This window comes from Staurois parvus, unplaced genomic scaffold (genome assembly GCF_062004578.1).
Source record: "Staurois parvus isolate SC_StPar_1 unplaced genomic scaffold, SC_StPar_1.0 ptg000066l, whole genome shotgun sequence".
Lineage (NCBI taxonomy): Eukaryota > Metazoa > Chordata > Amphibia > Anura > Ranidae > Staurois > Staurois parvus.
The window spans coordinates 2945245-2968120 of record NW_028317862.1 but is presented as its reverse complement, the minus strand read 5'-3'; the positions used below and the strand labels follow the sequence as shown (position 1 = coordinate 2968120).

General features: G+C 41.0%; 1 protein-coding gene across 1 annotated transcript in view; it reads right to left on the bottom strand.

Moving 5' to 3' along the window:
- Positions 1-1104: 1104 nt before the first annotated feature.
- LOC149469604 (calcium-activated chloride channel regulator 1-like) overlaps positions 1105-22876 on the bottom strand; it is a 59250-nt gene continuing 37478 nt past the window's right edge. The window contains exons 11-14 of the mRNA XM_089668959.1: positions 16963-17233; positions 10782-10946; positions 9691-9921; positions 1105-2360 (exon numbers count right to left, since the gene is read on the bottom strand). Coding sequence (XP_089525085.1) covers positions 1906-2360; positions 9691-9921; positions 10782-10946; positions 16963-17233 — 1122 coding nt within the window. The 3' untranslated portion in view covers positions 1105-1905. The remainder of the gene's footprint in view (positions 2361-9690; positions 9922-10781; positions 10947-16962; positions 17234-22876) is intronic.

The window sequence follows — 22876 nt, the reverse complement described above, 5'->3', positions numbered from 1 at the left end:
TTTTATCCCAAAAAAGAAAAAAAAAACCTGTTTCTGTAACTGCTAAAAAAGTGTTAGCTGGAGTTAGGCTTTAATTTGTTAGTTACTTATGTAAAGTCTATCCAAATCTACTACTTTTCTAATACTACCCTTCACATGTTGGCATGTTGCTTCTAAATGCTCATTTATGGTGGGCAGTTAAAGATAAACTCCAGGCCAACAGCTAAATACTCACTTTTATACACATGAATTTATGCAGCCTTGCCAGGAACCAAAGTCAGGTTGGACTTTGATCTTTTGCAGTTAAAAATACAGGTTAGCCACCCCCTGCCCCAGTCATTGACAAGACACTAAAGAAGCAGTGGGAGACTGATTAGCTCATCCTTCTGCTCATACTACTCTCTGTTCCTATCAATATGTCCTGTGTCAGCACTTATGCATGCAGTAGAGTCTCTTTTTCCCAGTCTGTGTTTGTCATGCAAGGGATAGAGGCTGACACCATGTCTAATTCAGATACTTACATTGATTATGTTTATTAATACATTTAATGCCTGTTTTAATACCTAACTGCATTAATTAGTGTTTTTTATATCAACACTTCTGGAAGGGAGTCAGTTTCCCAGTGGACTTTTGGGGCTGATTTCTCAGCAACTGAGCAGCATTCACTGGCAGTGTCTTTGCTCCAAACTTTTAATTATGTGACTGGGTCTTTCTAACTGCTAAACTAACTGATTGTAGCTGGCAATGTATAAATGCATCTCCGGTGAGGCAGTCAAAAAGAGGCCTAGTTCACACTATTGTGGATGGTTGCAGGTGGGGGAATCACACTTGTACCCGCACCCGCAACCACCCACAGTCAAAACACACAGCTGTTTAAAAACACACTAGGCTGGTATTCATTCTAAATGGCACCCCCATGCATCTAAAAAATGCAGTGTGTTTGCAGGTGTGGGAACAACCAGGAAATTGCATGGTACAAGAGCACCATGCGATTTCCCAGCCGCTGTGTTTTGAAAATGATGTATGAACCTTTTTCCTGCATGAAATGCAGGCACAGCTGTACATTCACACCTTTCCATCCATTTGGTTTGTGTTAATGCAAGTTATCACACACATTAACATGTGTTGCATTAGTAAGTTCATTCATTTTTAATGGGCTGCCAATGTACGTACAAGAATGGACAAAAAAAATGCAGCATTTTTATTTTGATGCAACACACCACAAGCCACAGTAGTGAATCACCATGCATTGTGTTGCACAGCAGCATTCAAAAAGACAAGAGGAATACCGCACAGGCAGCAATCAACATCAATTACATAACCAATTATGATTAAGCATGTAATCGTGTGAAACATGTTAACATCCATGTACATGTCCCGATGCTTTTGGTGTCCTATGGATTAATAAACTACATGCACATATTTCATCATTCCTCCGGTGTGCGGCCAACCTTTCTCCTTGAAGCACATGAGCATTGAAAGTGCTTTGCTTTAGTGTGTTGGGGTGCCATTCAATATGAATGGCACTGCAATGTGCTATTGCAAATTACATACATTATTGTAATCTAAAATGTGTTGTGGCTTTCAAAGTCTAATTTTAACTAACTGCTAATAGTACTTGCTACGGAATGAATATTTCCATCACTGAGAAACAGAGACTCTGTCAGAACTGACAGTATGCAACTCAATACAAAGATTTTTTTAATGGACTCCATTCTGATTCTTCATTTTGCTCCTCCAGTTTAGGGAAGAAAATGAAGATTGCATGTGACAGCCTCTGACGGAGAGCAGAGAATTTGTTCTTTCACTATGATCAATTTGGCCTAAAGCATTTCCTGATTATGCATAGAATAAAGCAAGTGGCAAAAAATCACTAGGCTCATATTTGTACAATCAGCTCAGTTATAGCAGTGTTCTCAATTTGTTTTAAATTCTCATTTCTGGCTGTCTTTTCTTCTTATGACAGCTCACACAACAGATGGTTATACTTGTAATAATGCAGATGACAATAACTGCTGAACTTATTATCAGTGTTATCAATATTGCAAAATTTTGGTTATCTGGAGTAGGTTCAGGTGTTGTAGTTAGTTTAGGTGTTGTAGGAAGTTCAGGTGTTGTAGGTTCAGGTGTTGGAGGAATGAAGAGGGCTGCTTGGGCTGTATTGGACACATCAGATTTATGACCAACTTTATCAAAAGCAATTATGGCAAAGTAAAGGATAGTGCCATTCTTGATGGCTACATTTTCTGGTACAAATGTGAAGGTTTCAGTAGACCCAGCTGGAAGAGGTGTAAAACTAGAGATGTTCACTTGGACTGCATTGTCAAAGTTGTCTCTGAGATCCTTGGGGTTAAAACTCATTCTTAAATCATATCCAGTAGCTGAAAAACAGGTTATTATTAGTATTTATGATGCATTTACGGCAAATTCAAATAAATGAACTCCTATATCTGTACTGATGTATCAACTTGTATCAACAGTTATCTAGGATTATTATGTAGATACTTTATGCATTTGGTGCTTCTGTTCCTAAATTTTTCTCAACACTTAAACCAATTAGTCACCAATGAAAACCTAATTATAAACGGTTTCTAACATTTGGATTAAAGACAGAGTTTGCATACATTTACAAATATTGGAGGTCACACTGCTATGAAAAGGCAACCCTGAAAAGTATGATCTTAACCCATAGCTATATGGGCCATACATAAAAATTAATAAACTGAGAACAGTCTTACCTTGGAGGTGTTTGAAAAAGCAATATTGTGGCACCTAGATGAGTGAATAATTCAAAGGATAGTGAATATTTTCTGCTCTAATTCGGCAAAAGTTAACAGCTGCCCCTAAAAAGTGAAATGCACTTAAACAAATGAATACCTGAACAGGTAGGCGCTGCAATAATTATATAACAAAGAAAAAAATAGAGTGCACTATCAATAACATTAAACAAATAGTATTTCTGAACAAAATATGATGAATGGTGAACATATTATAGTGACAGTCCCATAAAGATGTAGTCACATAGACCAAAAATATGCTCTTTCATAACATGCAGAGAATAAATGAATTTCTCACTCACCAGAAAAAGTTGACCCTGGTTAAGGTGGTCAAATATTGCTTAATCATAAATGATGATGACCAGCAACAGGCTCTCCTGGATTAGACCTCTCGGTCTACTATTAAGAGATGTGGATCCAGGGGATCAAAGATGACTGCCCCTAGTTGGGTGATCACAAGACTCTGGGTACACAAATAGTGGATGGATTCACAATCCCCGGATCTCCTCAAGATAAAGATAATGTTCCAAGCAGCTCAAATAAACCAAATGAATTAAAATGGTCTAAGTGTAGTATTTATTGAAAATCGCATAACAAGTAGATATATATCAATGCACTCACATGTATTGGTGCCCAGAAAACGGCACCAGTCTATGCAACCTGTGTTTTTGTTAATTCCAATAGTGATGGCCAGCGTGCGTTCCAAGCCTCGCTTTCAACAGGCTGGATGTGATGTCACAGCAACCCAGAAGTGACGGGATCACACATCTACATACGTTATGCCTGGCGGCGTCCTCAGGAAGTGACATACCGCCATTACCAGGCACATTAAATAGGAGTAGAATCAAGTTGATTGGACAGCTCCAAAAACATGGCTAACTTAAACAATATTATGGGCAAATTAATGCTGTGTGTATAGCGGCTGCATAAACTGCTTCAGTAATCAAAAACTGGGAACCTTTTAGGACATATTCGTATATAAAGTCAATGGGGACATGCAGTTAAAAACACAAATAAAACATATTAATCTGTTTTGGAATAGGTACATTAGAAAGCCATAATGAGACATGGACAATCGCTATATAAGAGTATACACCCTCGGCAGATCAGGATGAATGTTAAAAGTGATAAATAATGAAAATAAAAATTAAAAAAATGAAAATACAAAATCGAGAGAAAAAAATAAAAAATAAAAAAAAGGGGAAAAAAGGATGAAAAATAAATATAGAAATAAAAATGAAATTAAAAATGACTACATCTTCAGGGGACTGTTACTATAATATGTTCTCCATTCTTCATATTTTGTTCAGGAATACTATTTGTTTGATGTTATTGATAGTTCACTTTATTTAGTTCACTCCATTTTTAATCTTTGTTATATAATTATTGCGGCGCCTACCTATTCATGTATTCCATTACCTTGGAGGTGCCCCGGTCCTACTTAAAGGCACAACAACACAGCAGTAGTGAAGTTATAAATTTATTGGGGCAGATGCCATTATTTACTTTCTTGAACTTAGTATACACTTCTACTGGGGGGGGCAGGCCAGCTGCCTAAGCAAATCTGAGCATCTAGAATGTTCCTTCAAGTTAAAACTGCCCTCAATTTATCCATTGCTGCATATATCACAGAGGGACTTTAGATCACTATAAAGCCCATTCCCGGGAATAACAAAAATTCTCCCTTGCAGAGGATCGTGCAGGAGTAGAGGATCAGGTAAGAAAAACTGCTTTTGTGGTCCCCTAGACCTAGATGAGCATTTAATACTTGCACTACAGGGGAAGGGGCTTCCCCTGTAGTGCAAGTGGGGCACTGCAAGGGAATATTTTTGTTTGCCCCAGAGTTCAACTTTAAGGATCGCTCTTTGCAGAAGTGCACTTTTGTGTCAGTGAGGCCTCCAATATATTTGCAGTTGTTCAGTGGGGATTCCTTTTGTACTAATTGTTTCCCACTATAAACTTCTGAGTTATAATTTCTTGGTCCCCAAACCCTACTTTACCAAAGAAATTATTGCCATGCAATGCAGTGGAGATGGCCAACAAACCTGTACTTAGTTTGGATTGACGGGCGCTATACTATTAGGCTGTATCTGTGTTTTCCACCAGCAGTTCTTGATTTACGCTAGTCATTATGCATAAAGATATGACTTGCATGGCTCCATCCACAATCCTGAAATGCTATGCTGCGGTAGACATTTAAATGCCCCCTCTATGCAGCTGAGCTGCAATAACCAAATGATCAGGCTCACTGAGGTTCCTGGAGGCATGACTGAAAAATTGTCAAGCACCTAAAAGGTTCTCAGATGGCTGCCTTTTAGTCATTTTATACCTGACAGGTTATCAGATGGCCACCTTTTAATAATTTTAGGCACCCCTGGCACTTTTAAATGGTTTGTCTCATCTGTATAACTGCAAGAGAGCTTTTCTGTTAAAAAAAACAACAGACTTACTGGCTAGATAACCAGATGCAAATAGTAGAAAGGAAACTAATACAGTGATCACATCTAAGGATTGGTGAGTTGCAATGAAATAGATGTTTGCTTTTGGGTTTAATACTGCTTTTGGGAAAAATGGATCAATAAATAAAACTAATAAACTTCAAACTAATTAAAACCACATCCCAATTTAAATTATGATAATATTCACTGTGCATAATCATAACCATAAAGTTCAAAATGTATAAAGTGCATAATAATAATCACTAAGGGTAAAGCCCATAAATATAAATAATTAGTGCAAAGCCCATTAATGTACCGGTAAGTACGAATATAACAGTGAAACAATCCAAGCTCCGGTGCCTCCAAACAGCACTATTATTTTCCTATGGTTGGTGGTAAACCTACCTCATACATTAGAACACTATAAGATGGTCAAACAAAGCAATGGTGAATATACTCCCTCAGCCAAACAGGAAACACAAGGAATAGCTACTAATCTCTTTGCATACTGTTTAACATCCATCCAACAAGCAGCAAAGAAAAGGGAGGACAGAAGGCTTACTGTATAGACATCTTGATTAAACCATTAATAAAAACACCTAAGAATACATGTATGCCCTCCAATGCTTGATGCCCAGCATTGGATAATAATTTCTCAAAATCGTATGGGAGTTGCGCATCACTTTGTACTCCTCAGCGTGCACCCTTAGCATGTGTGTTGCTGTCAGCAGGATGGAGGTGGAACCTTGTGATGTCAGTATCTTTTTAATTTAAGTGGTCAAATGTTAGGAGGTGAGTTTACTACCAACCAGGTGTTCATGGGAAAATAACAGTGGTGTTTGGAGGAAAATGCTTGGACTGTTCGCATTTTTATTAGTGGACTTTGCATTGACCATTTCATCACAGCCACTAGATGTCAGACTTTTCCTGAGTGTAGTACTCCTCACAGCCACTAGATGTCAGACGTTTCCTAAGTGTAGTACTACTCACAGCCACTAGATATCAGACTTTTCCTAAGTGTAGTACTCCTCACAGCCACTAGATATCAAACTTTTCCTGAGTATAGCACTTCATCACAGCCACTAGATGTCAGACTTTTCCTCAGTTTAGTACTCCTCACAGCCACTAGATGTCAGACTTGTCCTAAGTGTAGTACTCCTCACAGCCACTAGATGTCAGACTTTTCCTGAGTATAGCGCTCCTCACAGCCACTAGATGTCAGACTTTTTCTAAGTGTAGTACTACTCACAGCCACTAGATGTCAAACTTTTCCTAATTATAGCACTTCATCACAGCCACTAGATGTCAGACTTTTCCTAAGTATAGCACTTCATCACAGCCACTAGATGTCAGACTTTTCCTGAGTGTAGTATTCCTCACAGCCACTAAGGTGTCCGTTTATGACACACAGAATACCTGAGATTCAGAGGATCGCAGCTATTCTCTGGTCATTCACAGTTTATGACACCCAGGAGAATATGTTCAGCCCTTCTCTGGAGATCTGTGTTCTCCCTCCAGATTCTCCAGCCCAGAGCTGGAGAATCGGAGGGACCGAAAACTATGCAGAGATAATTTACCTCTGCTTAGTAAACTGATCTTTTACTGTAATCTCGCAAGATTATAGTAAAATCAGCCATTTTCCAGCGTTTGTAGACCGTTCTCCCTTCGTTTGGAGAACTGATCTACATATGCTTCATAAACGGCATTCACAGGAGAACTGTGTTCTCCGAGAATGCCGGAGAACTGAGCAGCGATCTATTACTGCTGGTTCATAAACGGACACCATAATGTCAGACGTTTCCCGAGTGTAGCACTTCATCACAGCCACTAGATGTCAGACGTTTCCTAAGTATAGCACTTCATCACAGCCACTAGAGGTCAGACTTTTCCTAGGTGTAGTACTCCTCACAGCCACTAGATGTCAGACTTTTCCGGAGTATAGCACTCCTCACAGCCACTAGATGTCAGACTTTTTCTAAGTGTAGTACTACTCACAGCCACTAGATGTCAGACTTTTCCTAAGTGTAGTACTCCTCACAGCCACTAGATGTCAGACTTTCCCTAAGTGTAGTACTCCTCACAGCCACTAGATGTCAGACTTTCCCTAAGTGTTGTACTCCTCACAGCCACAAAAGGTCAGACTTTTCCTAAGTGTATTACTTCTCACAACCACTAGAGGTCAGACTTTTCCCAAGTGTAGTGCTATTCACAGCCACTAGAGGTCAGACTTTTCCCGAGTATAGCACTTCATCACAGCCACTAGATGTCAGACTTTTCCTGAGTGTAGTACTCCTCACAGCCACTAAATGTCAGACGTTTCCTGAGTGTAGCACTTCATCACAGCCACTAGATGTCAGACTTTTCCCGAGTGTAGCACTTCATCACAGCCACTAGATGTCAGACTTTTCCTGGGTGTAGCACTCCTCCCAGCCACTAGATGTCAGACTTTTCCTGAGTGTAGTACTACTCATAACCACTTTTCCTGAGTGCAAATTTGCACTCAGGAAATTGTGGGATTGACTAATCCCACACTTTTGAGGGCTGAGCCAAACAGAAAAGTATGACAATTAGGGTAAGCATGGTTCTTTGCGATAGGATCAGAACACTTTTCCTAATGTGCAACAAAAAAGGAAAGGGGAGAGAGGGAGTGAGCAAATATGCTAATTAGATACATTGCTCTCCCTAAGTTAAAACAGTATGGTCAAAAAGTATCCTTATTGGTCAAACAAAGCAAAGCAATGGTAAAAATACACCCTAATTTGCATCTCTCTCTCTCTCATACTTTTCTGTTTGGCCCAGCCCTCAAAAAGTGTGGGATTAGTCAACATCTAGTGCAGCAATGGGCAAACGGCCTGGCGGACCTTTTAATCCGGCCCGTGGAGCGCGATACTGTCAGGATGGCTGTCAGGATGTGTGTAGGCGGGGCAGCGTGACGAACATGAGGGGAGCTAGGCTCCTCTCACAGTCCGCCCTGAAGACCGGAACGGCACGGGAATACGGCGAGAGGAACGTGCGGAGCAAAGGTAAGTGAATTGACACAGGGGGGACTTGGCTTACTACTTGGGGGGGAATAGTACTATGGGGGATGAAATACTATATGAGAGATGAATTAATATGGGGAATGAATTACTATAGGGGGGATGAATTACTATAGGGGGGATGAATTACTATATGGGGGATGAATTACTATAGGGGGATTAATTACTATGGGGGATGAATTACTATATGGGGGATGAATTACTATGGGGGATGAATTACTATGGAGGATGAATTACTATATGGGGGATGAATTACTATGGGGGATGAATTACTATATGGGGGATGAATTACTATGGGGGATGAATTACTATGGGGGATGAATTTCTATGGGGGATGAATTACTATATGGGGGATTAATTACTATGCTTACTATGGGGAAATATTACTATACTTACTATGGATACACATCATTCATCTACTCTTGGTCCGGCCCCCGGGTCCAATATATGAACCCATTGCGGCCCTCAAGTCAAAAAGTTTGCCCACCCCTGATCTAGTGGCTGTGATAAAGTGCTATACTCGGGAAAAGTCTGACATCTAGTGGCTGTGAGTAGTACTACACTTAGGAAAAGTCTGACATCTACTGGCTGTGTGTAATACTACACTTAGGAAAAGTCTGACATCTAGTGAATATACTCGTTCAGCCTAACAGGAAACACCAGGAATAGCCACTAATCTCTTTGCATACTGTTTAACATCCATCCAACAAGCAGCAAAGAAAAGGGAGGACAGAAGGCTTACTGTATAGACATCTTCATTAAACCATTAATAAAAACACCTAAGAATACATGTATGCCCTCCAATGCTTGATGCCCAGCATTGGATAATAATTTCTCAAAATCGTATGGGAGTTGCACACCACTTTGTACTCCTCAGCGTGCACCCTTAGCATGTGTGTTGCTGTCAGAAGGATGGAGGTGGAACCTTGTGATGTCAGTATCTTTTTAATTTAAGTGGTCAAATGTTAGGAGGTGAGTTTACTACCAACCAGGTGTTCATGGGAAAATAACAGTGGTGTTTGGAGGAGAGTGCTTGGACTGTTCGCATTTTTATTAGTGGACTTTGCATTGACCATTTATATTATGGAACTTTCTACTTAGTGGTTATGCACATTATGAATTCTAGACTTTATTGTTATGAATATGCACTTTAGTGATCATTAGCTTAACTTGGTATATGACGTTTTATATATTGTTGTCCATTTTTTCTTATTTTCTTAAAAATCTATGGAGGGAATAGCACTGCATTTTAACATTTGTATAAAATTTGCACAGTGACAATACACGGTAGAGTCTTTTTAAAACAGAAGGTATTTGCATGTGTCATACTATTTGCTAGTGTTCTGGAATCTGTGAAAATCCTGAACATTCCAGAAGAAGTTGACAACCCATCTTCCTGCACTTTACCTCATTAATAAGCCTTTGGGTCAGGAATGGCACTGTACAAGGACTACTTACCATTACCCTGGTCCAGATCATCACCAGTTGCTGTCCAGAATAACACAATTGTTTCTCCCTCTATCTTTGCTACTAAGTCAGTTATTTTCTCAGGTTTGTAGATGTCTGATTGGGGACCCATAGGCACCTTAGATACCACAAATGAACCACCTGATGAGGTTCTAGAGAATAATCCCACATTGAGATCCTCTTCACTGATTTCAGGTCTTGAAGGATTCATAATAACTTGACCTTTAAAAAGAAAATGAAATGTCCTCATGCCTTACCAGGTAAGTTAAATGTTGTGTAACGTGCTAATGAAATACATGCAGATGCATGAACATATACAGTAAATGCAGACAAGCATAGTCATTTCAAGGGTTACCTATATGCTACAAAATGTTATTAGGTGGACAGCAAAGAGGAAACAAGAGTAAAGTAAACATGATCTCTTGGAAATAACAATTAAAGGATACATTCACCTTTAGTAACATGTTAAATGTTACATCTGTGTTTAAGGTGTAACATGTAATGTGTTACTAAAGCAGCAGCCCAACCCCTCCCCCCCTCCCAATCTCCATTGTGACAGCTGGCAGGGGATCCCCGGGGATTCCTTTAAAAACATTGTGACTGTGCAGGGCTCCACTTACACAGCCACATAATTTATTCACATCTGTGAATGAATGGACTACAAGTCCCATCTTCCACAGCAGTAGACAGCTTATAGTTCTCAATGAATATCAAGGTCACTGATGAGCACTCTCGTAATTCATTGACATTTCCTGCACTTTACTCAGTAACTGTCTGCCCATATAAGAGGTACGGGCAGACAGCCGTACTGAGTACAGAATGCCTTCAGTGACAACGGTCACAGTTTCCAGTGTGTCAATGCCAGCTCTGTCAAGTCCCTAGGCTGGTGTCATAGTTGGTCATGTTTGCAGCACCATGGCAGCCTTAGATGGCACTAACCTTGCAAAAAGGAGGGTTTGGTTTTGCTTTAATAAGTTGTGCTACAGGTGTGTCAATGAAAGAACTGGATTGGGTGCTATGGGCAATACCATCATGCTTCAATTGAATAAAGTCAATTTAATATATGAATACAATGGTCTTACCATTCTCTACATAGCCAGGCACATACAGAGCACCATTTCGAGGCAGTGCCAATCTTGCTTTATTGTCAGTACTTTCAACGCGGACTTTTAAACCATATCTTCCATTAACTGTGAAAGCTGTTAAATATCTAGAGTAGATGCCATCGTTCTTAACAATGTCCGGACCTGCAATAATCCAGAACACCTTCAGTGCACAAAATCCTAAAACATACTAAAACCGTGAAAGAATTTTAAAAGATTTAACATTCATTTCAAAATTAGTAATGAAGAGAACTGTCCTGGGTTTCGTTTGAGCAGGGTTCATCTTTATTTATAATATAACAAAGGATGACACATCTTTCCATGTTTTACCTCTTCAATTTCAATAGATTTGTATTGGGTTTTACATATCAAACAAAACCATAAGAAAAATTACAATTCTGGTGCTAGGTATTATAAAAGAGATCTTACAAAAAAACAAATCACCATCAAATATTTAGGTAGAAACTTACAATGTTGCAGTCAAACAAGGTCTGATGCAAATAAGCACTTATTATGTTATCATACCAAGATATCTAAAAAAGCAACTAAAAGGAAAACAGAATTTGGACCAACCGGGCCATAACATTTTTGTAAGTACTAATGTGAGCATCTATGCCATTATGCCTCAGTACACAAAGTACCTGACAATCAAGTGCCCAAGCAAACACAGAGCAACATTTATGTATTGGACTGTCTAAAGAAGGATCTAGTAACATGTTTTATCTCTTTAAAGGACCTGCTACTACAAAAAAATTACTAAGAATTTTGGCCAGAAATACACTCAACTCCTAATTTCTTGTCAGCTGACAACACAGTGCCTTTGCTGGACTGAAATCGGAAGGAATTATGTAATTCCTGCACAGGTTTCTTGTGATGAACTATAGAATACATCCCCCTCTCCTCATCACTACAGGTGTTTTGAAGTTCAAGGGAAAAACTAGGAGGAGTAATTAGTCTCCTAGTACACAAGATCTAGAACAGCTATGGATTTCTGACAGAATCAAGATCAAGATATTTTTCTGCACAACTTTATATATAACAAAATACTTTCAATGGAATATTTAAAGTGGAACTAAACCCACTGATTTAACGGTGTCAAACAGCAGTTGCATTCCAGCCATTATGAATATAACTGTCACATTTGCTTGTGCTCTCAACCAAACTGTCAAACCATCAAATGACCGGTGTCATAACCGACCACATGTGCAGCAACATGGCAGTTGCAGATCTAAAAGAAGCTAAGGTGGCAGCGTCCTTAGCTGAAAAGGATAGGAGGGTTTAATTCAGTTTAGTAGACTAAAAGGGAACACATATTGTTAATGATTACATACTGTACATTTAACATAGATTCATAAATTGACCTGCTTTTACTTAAAGTGTTACTAAACCTAGGACCCTGCATTCACTATATCTGGTCTCTCACAGTACACAGGACATGGAAATGCAATTATTTTAGTAAATATAAACTGCGAAATACCTTTTCCCATTAGCAGTTAGAGCAGTCTTGTGACTTCTATCAGTGTCCAGCAGAGCACTGGTTAAAGCTTATAAGAGGAGTTTTCATTCCCCTCTCACCGCCTTATGATATTGCATAACCCCTGACCCTCTATCTGAACAGTGCTGATTGGCCCTGTGCTGATCACATACACTCTCCCAAGAAAAAGAAAATACTCTCTAGCAATACACACTAAACTAAGCATGTGCAGCTTGTCACTGAAGCTCTGTTCTACCAGGAGTAGTGGTGTATTTAGGTTTTGTGCTGCGCTAGGCAACACCAAAATTGGCCAACCAATACCCCCCCTATCCGCAAAAAGAGTCTGACACCAAACAACACCCCAACAAACAGGAAATGTGCTATTGGAAAGACTACCAGGTGAAAAATAAAAGGAAAAAGAAAACAAATTTAGGCTAGGTTCACACCTATGCACTGTGCGTTTGATCCGTTTCTGCAATTTAGGTTTTTGCTGCGATTTTGCTGCATTTTGCTGGGGTTTATTTCTTGTTTTTAGGCAGATTAAAATGCAAAACGCGTACAAAATGCACTACATGGTTTTCTGCAACGTCTCCATTGAAGTCTATAGAACCAAAAATGCAACTGTTTGCACTTAAAGTCCCTGACCCTTCCCAAAAAACACACCGGGTGAAAACACGAATATGTGAACCTGTCCCCTAGGAAATCATGTTAAATGGATTGTAGTGCGTTTCTGCAAAATGCTGCGGAAAACGCTTAGTTGTGAACCTAGACTATGGCTAGGTTCACACCTTTGCAGTTCATGTTTGATCCGTTTCTGCAGTGCATTTTGTGGTGCGATTTGCATTTTTGCACATGCATTTTTGCCACATTTTTTATGTGTTTTGCTTTTTTTTTTCTTGTTGCTAGGCAGATTAAAACTCTAAATCATGGAAATCATGTTGAATGGACTGTAGTGCGTTTCTGCTTAGGTGCGAACCTAGGCTCAATCACCACATCTAAGCATTGGTGCTGCAATATATTACATTTTTGTTTTGGGGTTTAATACTTTTGTAACCTCAGGACTTTAATAAGGCTTGTTCCCACTACATACATTGCCATACATTTAATGTGATGTTTAAAATTGTGAAAATGTGTGGGCTGCAAAAATCTCTTATTTTCAGGGGTCTTATTCTGTCAATGAACTCAGAAACTAGTGAAACTAAGCAACACAGATAAAACAACTATTATTTCAGAAGTCAGCAATGGCAGCCTACCCTTTTCTTCCACAATAGGTTTCATTTTAGATTTATAACAGTAAGGAACAGATTTGGTTACAAGATCTCTATTACCACTCAATTGCTTTTGTTATAAAATATTTAACCAGTTGCTGCTTGAAATGGGTTGTGTGATCACTCTAAACCAGGGGCAATTGCTAAAATTTTCTACTAGCCAAGGTCCAAATCTTTCTTTCAAATAAAAGCAAAAAGAACCTCCTTACATAAGGTGTCCCCATCAGAGTACCTCTTAATTCAGTTTCTTCCATCAGAGTACCCCCTTATATCAGGTGTCCTTATCAGAGTACCCCCTTATATCAGGTGTTCCCATCAGAGTACCCCCTTAAATCAGGTGTCCCCATCAGAGTGCCCCCATACATCAGGTGTCATCATACGTGAGGTTCCCCCATCAGTGTGCCCTCATATCAGGTGTCCCCATCAGGGTGCCCCCTTACATCTGGAATCCCCATGAGAGTGCCCCCATAAATCAGATTCCCCCATTAGAGTCTCACTATAGATCAGTAGATTTCAATAGACCCAGGCGGGGAAGAAAACCTGCTGAAGGGGATGGGGCACACATGTGAAATCACTGATTGGTATGAAGTCGGCAACCTTAACATCTAATGACTCCAGCAGAGCAGAATGGTGGGCTGTTGGTCCAGACTGGGCTTTCAGTAGGTCCAGATCTGGACCGTGGTGTTCCATTTCGTGAAGGCTGCTCTAAGCTGTCTCTTGCATTGCATATGGGAAAAATACTATGGTGGGAATCTGCAGCAGATGTGTGTAGCAACCAAGCAGCCTATTCAGTTACACCTTAAAAATGAAAACTAAAAGCTGATTGGTTACCCTGCACAGCTGCTCCAAATTCTGATTGATCCAACCTTAGTAGATACCCCTGTGAAGTGAAGTGTAATTCATTCAGCCTCTCTAAAAGTTCATATGGGGTCCATAAGGGTCATTTAAAGTGTGTTTCCACTTTGGCAGTGAAGTTTGAGAAAACCCCACTATATATTTGTTATGTGTTCCCATTCACGCATCATGCCTACACTGAAAAAAAAAAATATTACCTTTTAGGCTCCATGCACACTGGGCATTTTAATAACGCTGGTAGCGTCAGCTGTGTAAAGGCATGTTAATTACGCAAGTTTTTCAGCGTTCTTTAGCATTTTTTCATTAGCATTTAGCCGCGTTTATCTGTGTTTTCAGCATTTTTTAATCAAAATTTGCTAAAAAAAAAATTAAAAAAACACTGGATTGCCATGTTTTACCGCGTTTTTAGCATTAGAGTGTTTTTACAGCTAAAAAACTCTTCTAGAAACCCACTAGTTCTGGGGGGTTTCTCCCAGCCAAAAAATGTTGATTACAGCCTGTGTGTGCATGGACACATAGCTGGGGAGTTTCCTCGCTGTAGAAAAAAGCGGCAAAAGCCAAAAACAGCAGCTGTAAAAACATCCAGTGTGTATGAGGACTTAGATGTTTTTCAGTTGAAGTTGTCATGGCTAACTGCAAGGTTTTTTGAACAATGTTAGATTGGTTCTGTCCTAAGTCTGTTCTCATTAACCTACAGTGCAAGAAACTCAGTATCTACACCTTTGTTAGGACAGACAGTGTTCAAATATAGTTACAATTGATAATAAAGATCTGCCTGTACAGTACACACAGGGTTAAAAATGGCAACCACAGCTGCCCAGCCCCCTCACATACAAAGCAAACTACCTAGGATTTTTCCTTGCTATAGAGTTCAGAACAGAGCATCTAAAAAAGTAAATGTAAGAAATATAAAGTAGGTGATATTCCAGTTTGACTGCAAAAGTGGAATACAGTTTATACAGTTAAAAACAAAAAGGGCTACACCCTGGATGCTAAAGTCTCGAAATGCCCACCACTTTTGTTAACAGCTTGCCTGTCGCCCTATAGTACTACTACAGAGTGGCAGGGCTGTGCAAAATCATATACAGTATATATATATATATATATATATATATATAGATATGTGATTTGCATTTCTGGGTAGGGGAGCACACCACCATACCCGTGCCGCCATTGGCGGCTAGGGATGTCAATCACCAGGTCCTGGCCAGAGATTCCCACCAGCCCTCGGTGATCGCCGTGTAAAGCTGACAAGGGATAGACCTGTGTGTAAACAACACAGGCCTCTCTCCTGCCAGAAAGGACATGCTGTTTTGTATTTCTCTGTAGAGAAGAGAAATACAAAGCAGTATGTCTCCGTAGTAAAACAGCACACAGCGCACACTTAACCCTTTGATCGCCCAAACGTCAACCCCTTCCTTCCCAGTGTCATTAGTACAGCGTCAGTGCTTTTTATTAGCACTGATCACTGTATTCATGTCACTGGGGATGTCAGTGGTAGTTATTCAGTTTCCCCCCAGTGTCAGAATGCCCGACACAGTCCTGCTATAAGTCGCTGATCGCCATTATTAGTATAAAAAAAATAAAAAATCACATATATATATATATATATATATATATATATATATCACCATTTGAAGACGCTATAACGTTCACGTAAACCAATTAATGTACACTTATTGGGATTTTTTTTAGCAAAGACATGTATAGTAGAATACATTTTGGCCTAAATTTATGATGAAATTAGATTTTTAAAATTGTTTTATTGGATATGCTTTATAGCAAAAAGTCAAAAATATATATTTTTTTTCAAAATTGTTGGTCTTTTTCTGTTTATAGCACAAAAAATAAAAACACACAGGCGATCAAATACCACCAAAAGAAAGCTCTATTTGTGGGAAAAAAAGACATAAATTTCATTTGGGTGCAGCATTGCATGACCATGTAATTGTCAGTTAAAGTAACACAGTGCCGCATCACAAAAAATGGCCTGGTCAGGAAGGGAGGTAAATCCTCTGGAGGGCAAGTGATTAAAAAAACTCATGACCACTCTGTGTCCATTCTGACACATACATATAGGCATGTTTTTTACACTACTGTGTAGTGACATACAGGGGTATATTTTCCACAAGGCAAACAAGGCATTTGCCTAGGGCGGCATTTTTCAGGGGGGCAGCAGCGCCCACCCCGGAAGAAGGGATGGAAGAAGGGACACGTGTGGCATGGGGACCAGGTGAGATCCAAGAGAGGTTCTGCTTGATGGTGCATGGAGAGCCCGATTCTCGTTCCGGGGCATGTCCAGAGCTGTGAAGGTGAGTGTCTTTCTCTCTCTCGCCGTGGGGGGGGGGTATTAGTGGAAGTCTCTCTCAAGGGGGTGGGTAGGGGTGTTGTTGTTCAATGTTAGGCTCTCTCCGTGGGGAGCACCCGATTTTCGTGTTGCCTAGGGCAGCACAAAACCTAAATACACCACTGGTGACATATGGTAATCATGTATGTCTTATAACAATAGCTTTAGTCTTCTAAAGCTTACCTTTTTTTCAGGTTTAACAACTTTCAAACTTACCTGATCCATTATCTAAAAGTTCTAAAGTAATTGGAGCTCCGATTGTTGGTTCAATGATTGCTGTGACCTTTGCATTTATTACAGGCACAAAGCCTTGATTGACAGAAGCATAGACAAGCATTGGTTTGGGGTAGTCATTGGCATCTTTATCCATATGTGCATTTACAGTAATCGGGGGCACATCTTTGTCTACTGCTTTGGAAGTCACAGTGATGCCTATAGCTTGAGTCGTTGAAAGAAGATTGCAAAGAGTATAGTGCCAGGGTCCTATCTGCAAGTAAAAAATGCAGTACTTTAACTAGGACATATAATACTAACAAAATAGCTTTTACTTTTCACATTACATAACACTCCTGAGACCACACCAGAAAGCTTCAAACATACATATTTGTCCTTGCAATTTTTTTTTTTTTAACCAGTTTTTTTCAACTCTATAGCAAAATTACTGCTACAGGGTGGCACGGGTGCGCAAAATCACATGTATATATAGATGATTTTGCAGTTCTGGGTAGGAGGCATGCGCGTCCTACCTGTGCCGCCATTTGCGGCCTCGGCTGTCAATCACTGGGTCCCAGCTGGTGATTACTCTCAGGCACCCAGTGATCGCCGAGTATCTCTGACTGGGGAGAGACCTGTGTATAAACAACACAGATCTGTCTTGTCAGCTCCTGCACACTGCTTTGTATAGAGCCATACAGAGCACTGTGCTTACAGTTGAAAGCACACACAGCCAACATAGTGAAACAGCACACAGTTGACCCTTAGATTGCCCCAGATTATTATTAATATTATTATACAGGATTTATATAGCGCCAAGAGTTTGCTCAGCGCTTTACAATATAACGGGAGACAGGACAGCAATGATACAGTTCAATACAAGAGGGAAAGGAGGGCCCTGCTCCTTGGAGCTTACAATCTAGGAGGGAGGGACTAGTGGTACAAAAGGTAGTAACTGTGGGGGATGGACTGGTTGGAAGAGTAGAAGATTCCATTATTAGCTGAGGGGAGTGTAGGCTTCCCTGAAGAGATAGGTTTTGAGAAATCGCCTAAAAGTGAGCAGAGTAGGCTGATAAATTGGGGTAGAGAGTTCCAGAGGAAGGGGGAAGCTCTGGAAAAGTCCTGGAGACGAGCATGGGAGGAGGAGGCAAGGGAGCTAGAGAGCAGGAGGTCTTGCGAGGAGCGGAGAGTACGGTTTGGGTGATATTTAGAGACAAGATCGATGATGCAATTTGGGGCACAGTTATAAATGGCTTTATACATTATTGTTAGTGTTTTGAATTTTATCCTTTGGGCAATAGGAAGCCAGTGGAGGGATTGGCAGAAAGGGGTGGCAGATACAGAACGGTTAGTAAGGTGGATAAGTCTGACAGCAGCATTCATGATAGACTGAAGAGGGGATAACCTGCGATTCGGTAGGCCAATGAGGAGGGAGTTACAATAGTCAAGGCAAGAGATAACCAGGGAGTGAATAAGTTGCTTAGTGGTTTCCGAGGTTAGGAACGGGCGTATCTTGGAGTTGTGGAGGTGAAGTCTACAAGATTTGAACAGTGATTGGATTTGGGGGTAAAAGGACAGATGGGAGTCTAGAATTACACCTAGTACCCTGGCATGAGGGGAGGGACTGATGATTGTGTTATTGATCTTGATGGAGAAGTACTTAAAGCCATGGGAGTTTATCAAGTGACCAAGGGAGGAGGTGTAGATGGAGAAGAGAAGGGGTCCAATGACAGAACCTTGAGGGACCCCTACAGAAAGAGGGAGTGAAGAGGAGGGGGCAGCGTTATAGGTAATGCTGAAGGAGCGCTGCAATAGGTAGGAGGAGAACCAGGAGAGAGCAGAGTCTCTGAGGCCAAGAAAGTGGAGTTTTTTGAGGAGGAGGGGATGGTCAACCGTATCAAAAGCCACAGAGAGGTCAAGTAGTAAGAGTACGGAGTAGTGACCATTGGTTTTAGCAGATCATTAGAGAGTTTTAGTAGGGCGGTTTCAGTGGAGTGTAGGGGGCGAAATCCAGACTGTAAAGGGTCAAGAAGGTTGTTGTCAGTGAGGTGGGAGCTCAGGCGATTGTAGACTAAGCGTTCTAGGAGTTTAGAGGTAAATGGCAGTAGGGAGATGGGTCTTAAGTTGTTCATGTTGGTGGGGTCCAGGGAGGGCTTTTTAAGTATGGTAGTGATGGGCGCATGCTTTAGAGGGGAGGGGAAGGCACCAGTAGAGAGGGAAAGATTGAAGATGTGAGTGAGGGAGCATAGGATGGAAGAAGAGGTGACCGTAGTAGTTGTGAGGGGCAGGATCTAGGGGGCAGGTGGTGAGACGGGCTTCTGAGAAAACCTTAGCGACCTCTTCGGTAGCAGCAAGGTCAAAAGAGGAAAGTGTTGAGGGAGGTTTAGTATAAGGTATGCTAAGTGGGATGGATGCCTGTGTAGTGGTGATGCCCCTACGAATTGCGTCAATCTTGTTTTTGAAATGATTTGCAATCTCGTGAGCAGTGAGTGAGGTACTGGGTGGAGGTGGAGAAAGTAAAGAGTTAAAAGTAGAGATGACGAGGACTGGATGACAAGGTATTAATAAGGGTGACAAAGTAGGCTTGTTTGGCAGCATGAAGGGAGGAATTGTATGTTAAGAAAGCAGATTTATATAGAGTGAATGCTTGCTGGGATTTGGTTTTACGCCACAATCGCTCCAGCGCACGACTATGTCGTTTAAGATTTCTGGTGTCGTCAGTCTGCCAAGGATGTAATGGTCGGGGCCTGAAGCTTCGTTTTGTTAGAGGAGCAAGTGAGTCTAATGCGGATGAAAGTGAACTGTTGTAGACAGCAGTGGCCAGGGCAGGGCAGGACAAGGGAGAGATTCTGTCATAGAGCTGGTCAGTTGCAGAGTGGAAAGGAGCAGGGTTAAAGTTGTGAAGGTTTCTGAAGGTAATTGTTCGCTGCTTGGAGGGATAGGTGTTTGAAGATGAGGACACTGTGAAGGTGATGATATTGTGATCAGAGAGAGGAAAGGGGGTGTTTGTGAGGTTGTAGGGAGTGCAAAGATGGGAGAAAACAAGGTCTAATGTATTCCCATCAGAGTGAGTGGAGGACTGTATACTTTGTGCTAATGCAAAAGATGAGGTTAGGTTGAAGAGTTGGGATGTAGCTGGGTTGTTGACATTAATAGGGATGTTAAAATCTCTGAGAATGATAGTAGGTAGTTCAGAGGAGAGAAAGTAGGGTAGCCAGGCGAAGAAATCATCCAGAAAACGGGACACCGGAGAAATGGGAGAAAACAGCCGGATGCAGTGAGTCTCGAAAGACGAGAAGGATAGAGAGGGAGGGTTAGGGAGGACTTGAAAGGTGCTCAGTGGGGATTGAAGCAAAGCAACTCCACCACCTTTCCGAACACTGGGTCTGGGTGAGTGGGTCCAGATGAGGCCTCCATAGGAAAGTGCTGCGGGAGAAGTAGAGTCTGCTGCTTAGAGCCAGGTTTCTGTATTTTCTAGTAGGTTAAGGGAGCGGGAGACAAAAAGGTCATGGACAGAGGTGAGCTTATTACAGACACATGTTACCCCTTCCTGCCCAGTGCCATTAGTACAGTGTCAGTGCTTTTCTTAGCACTGATCACTGTATTGGTGTCACTGGGGATGTCAGTGACACAAAGTCAGTTCCCCCCAGTGTCAAAATGCCCGCCGCAGTCCCGCTATAAGTCGCTGATTGCCACCATTACTAGTAAAAAAAAAAATTCCAGTATCTATACCGCCATTTGTAAAAGCTATAATTTTCACGCAAACTAATTAATTTACACGTAACGGGGATTTTGTTTTTAGAAAAAACGTAGCAGAATACATTTTGGCCTAAATGTATGATGAAATTCGATTTTTTTATTTTTTTTACTGGACATGTTTAATAGCAAAAAGTCCAAAAAATGTTTTTTTTTTATAGCGAAAAAAAAACGCAGAGGTGATCGAATACAACCGAAAGAAAGCTCTATTTGTGGGAAAAAAAGGATGTAAATCTCATGTGGGTGCAGCGTTGCATGACCGCACAGTTGTCAGTTAAGGTAATGCAGCGCGTGTCGCAAAAAATGGCCTGGTCAGGAAGGGGGGGTAAATCCTCTGGAGGGCAAGTGATTAAGTCAAAGACTAAAGGTAACTGAGTGGTTTGTAAATCTCTATGTAAAATCTATTATTATTATTATTGTGACTCTGTCATTTGTAAGCTAAGAAACCTTTAAAAGAAGAGCGTCTATGCTTACCTTTTCAGTGGTCCATGTCTTCAAAACACTATTTTACTTTCACCAGCTCACCTAGCACTATAAGTCCTCATGCACACTAGATGTTTTGATAATGCTGGTAATGTTAGCTGTGTAAAGTCATGTTAAAAACGTGAATTTGTCAGCTTTTTTTTAGCAGTTTTGCATTAGCGTTCAGCGGCGTTTTGATGCGATTAGCGGCATTATCTGTGTTTGCGCTTTTAGTGTTTTTTTTGTAAAAAAACAAGTGGCGTTTTACCACGTTTTGCTGCGTTTTTCAGCATTTTTCAGCGTTAGAGAGTTTTTACAGCTAAAAAACTCCTCTAGAAACCCACTAGTTTTGGTTTTTTTTCCAGCCAAAAAAATGTTGATTATGGTCTATGTGTGCATGGACACATAGGATAACATGTTGGGGAGTTTATTGTCTGTAGAAAAAAAACGCCAAATGCCAAAAACATCCGCTGTAAAAACGGCCAGTGTGCATGAGGACTAAAACTTATGAGGCACTGGGAGGAACAACAGTGTCTGGTGGACGGAGCAGGTATCCCACACACCTGGAAGCACTGAATCCCTGCAGCAAAGCACAAGAGATCTAAGACATGGGATGTTGGAAAGGTAAGTATAAATGCTCTTCTTAACAGACTTAACAGTGCTTAGTTTACACTTCAAAGAGAATATGCACACTTTAGAGGGAACATACATTGCATTTTTAGTGAGCACATATTTTGATATATTAGCTATAAGTGGTTCTACAGACCGAAGGTTTTGTTTACTTTAATGCATTCTCTGCATTACAGTAAACAAAAATCTTCTGGGTGAAGCTCGCCCCTCAGCCCCACCTTATACTTACTTGAGCCCTATCTCGATCCAGCGATGTGCATGAGAGCAGCGACTGACCTGGGTCTCTCACTCCTCATTGGCTCAGAAGACTCATGATCTTGCACACACGCCAACTGCTTTCAGAAAACACCCCCATGGCCAACTTTACTGAGCAGGCGCAAGAGGCACCGTTTTGTGTCACTCTTGCAGTTTCAGTGGTCATTGTTATGGGAAGTTTCTGAACAGGCAAAGTTTTACACTGAATTACTGCACAGATCTGGAAGAAATACACAAAGAACACTGAGATTTAAGCAAGGAAACACGTGCCTCTTGTATTTAGACATGATTTGCTTATCCTGGATTTCAGCTTTAATGTATGTGAAAAACAGAGTTCCCGGCAAGTAGGACATGAAATGACTGTAGCTATTTAGGCATGGTTCATATTAGTGCAGACTGTGCGGCCCACGTTTGCCCAGGCATGGCAATCCATTCATTTTATTGGGCTGATGTGCTTATGTTTCACGCAAGAAAGAGGTGTATGCACCTTTTTAAAAACACATCTGCAGGTCTTTTTGACCATGCTGTGTCCCTGCGGTCCTGGTACCCGTGATCGTGCTGCAGGCTGAGATGCATGGGGATGCCACTCAGAATGAATGGCAGCCCTGCGCATCTCGTAAGAGTAGAGCAATTTGGCTGTGGGTGGTTGGGGGCGCGGGAACAGATGCGATTCCCACACCCACAACCAACCTACATAGTGTCAACCGAGCCTTAGAGCAGGTGGGTGAGATGTCGTTTGCTGCCAGCTTGGAGCACTACAAGGGGACGAGGCATGTGAGTGGACAGATAAGGGGGTACCTCTGCACTGGAGTGA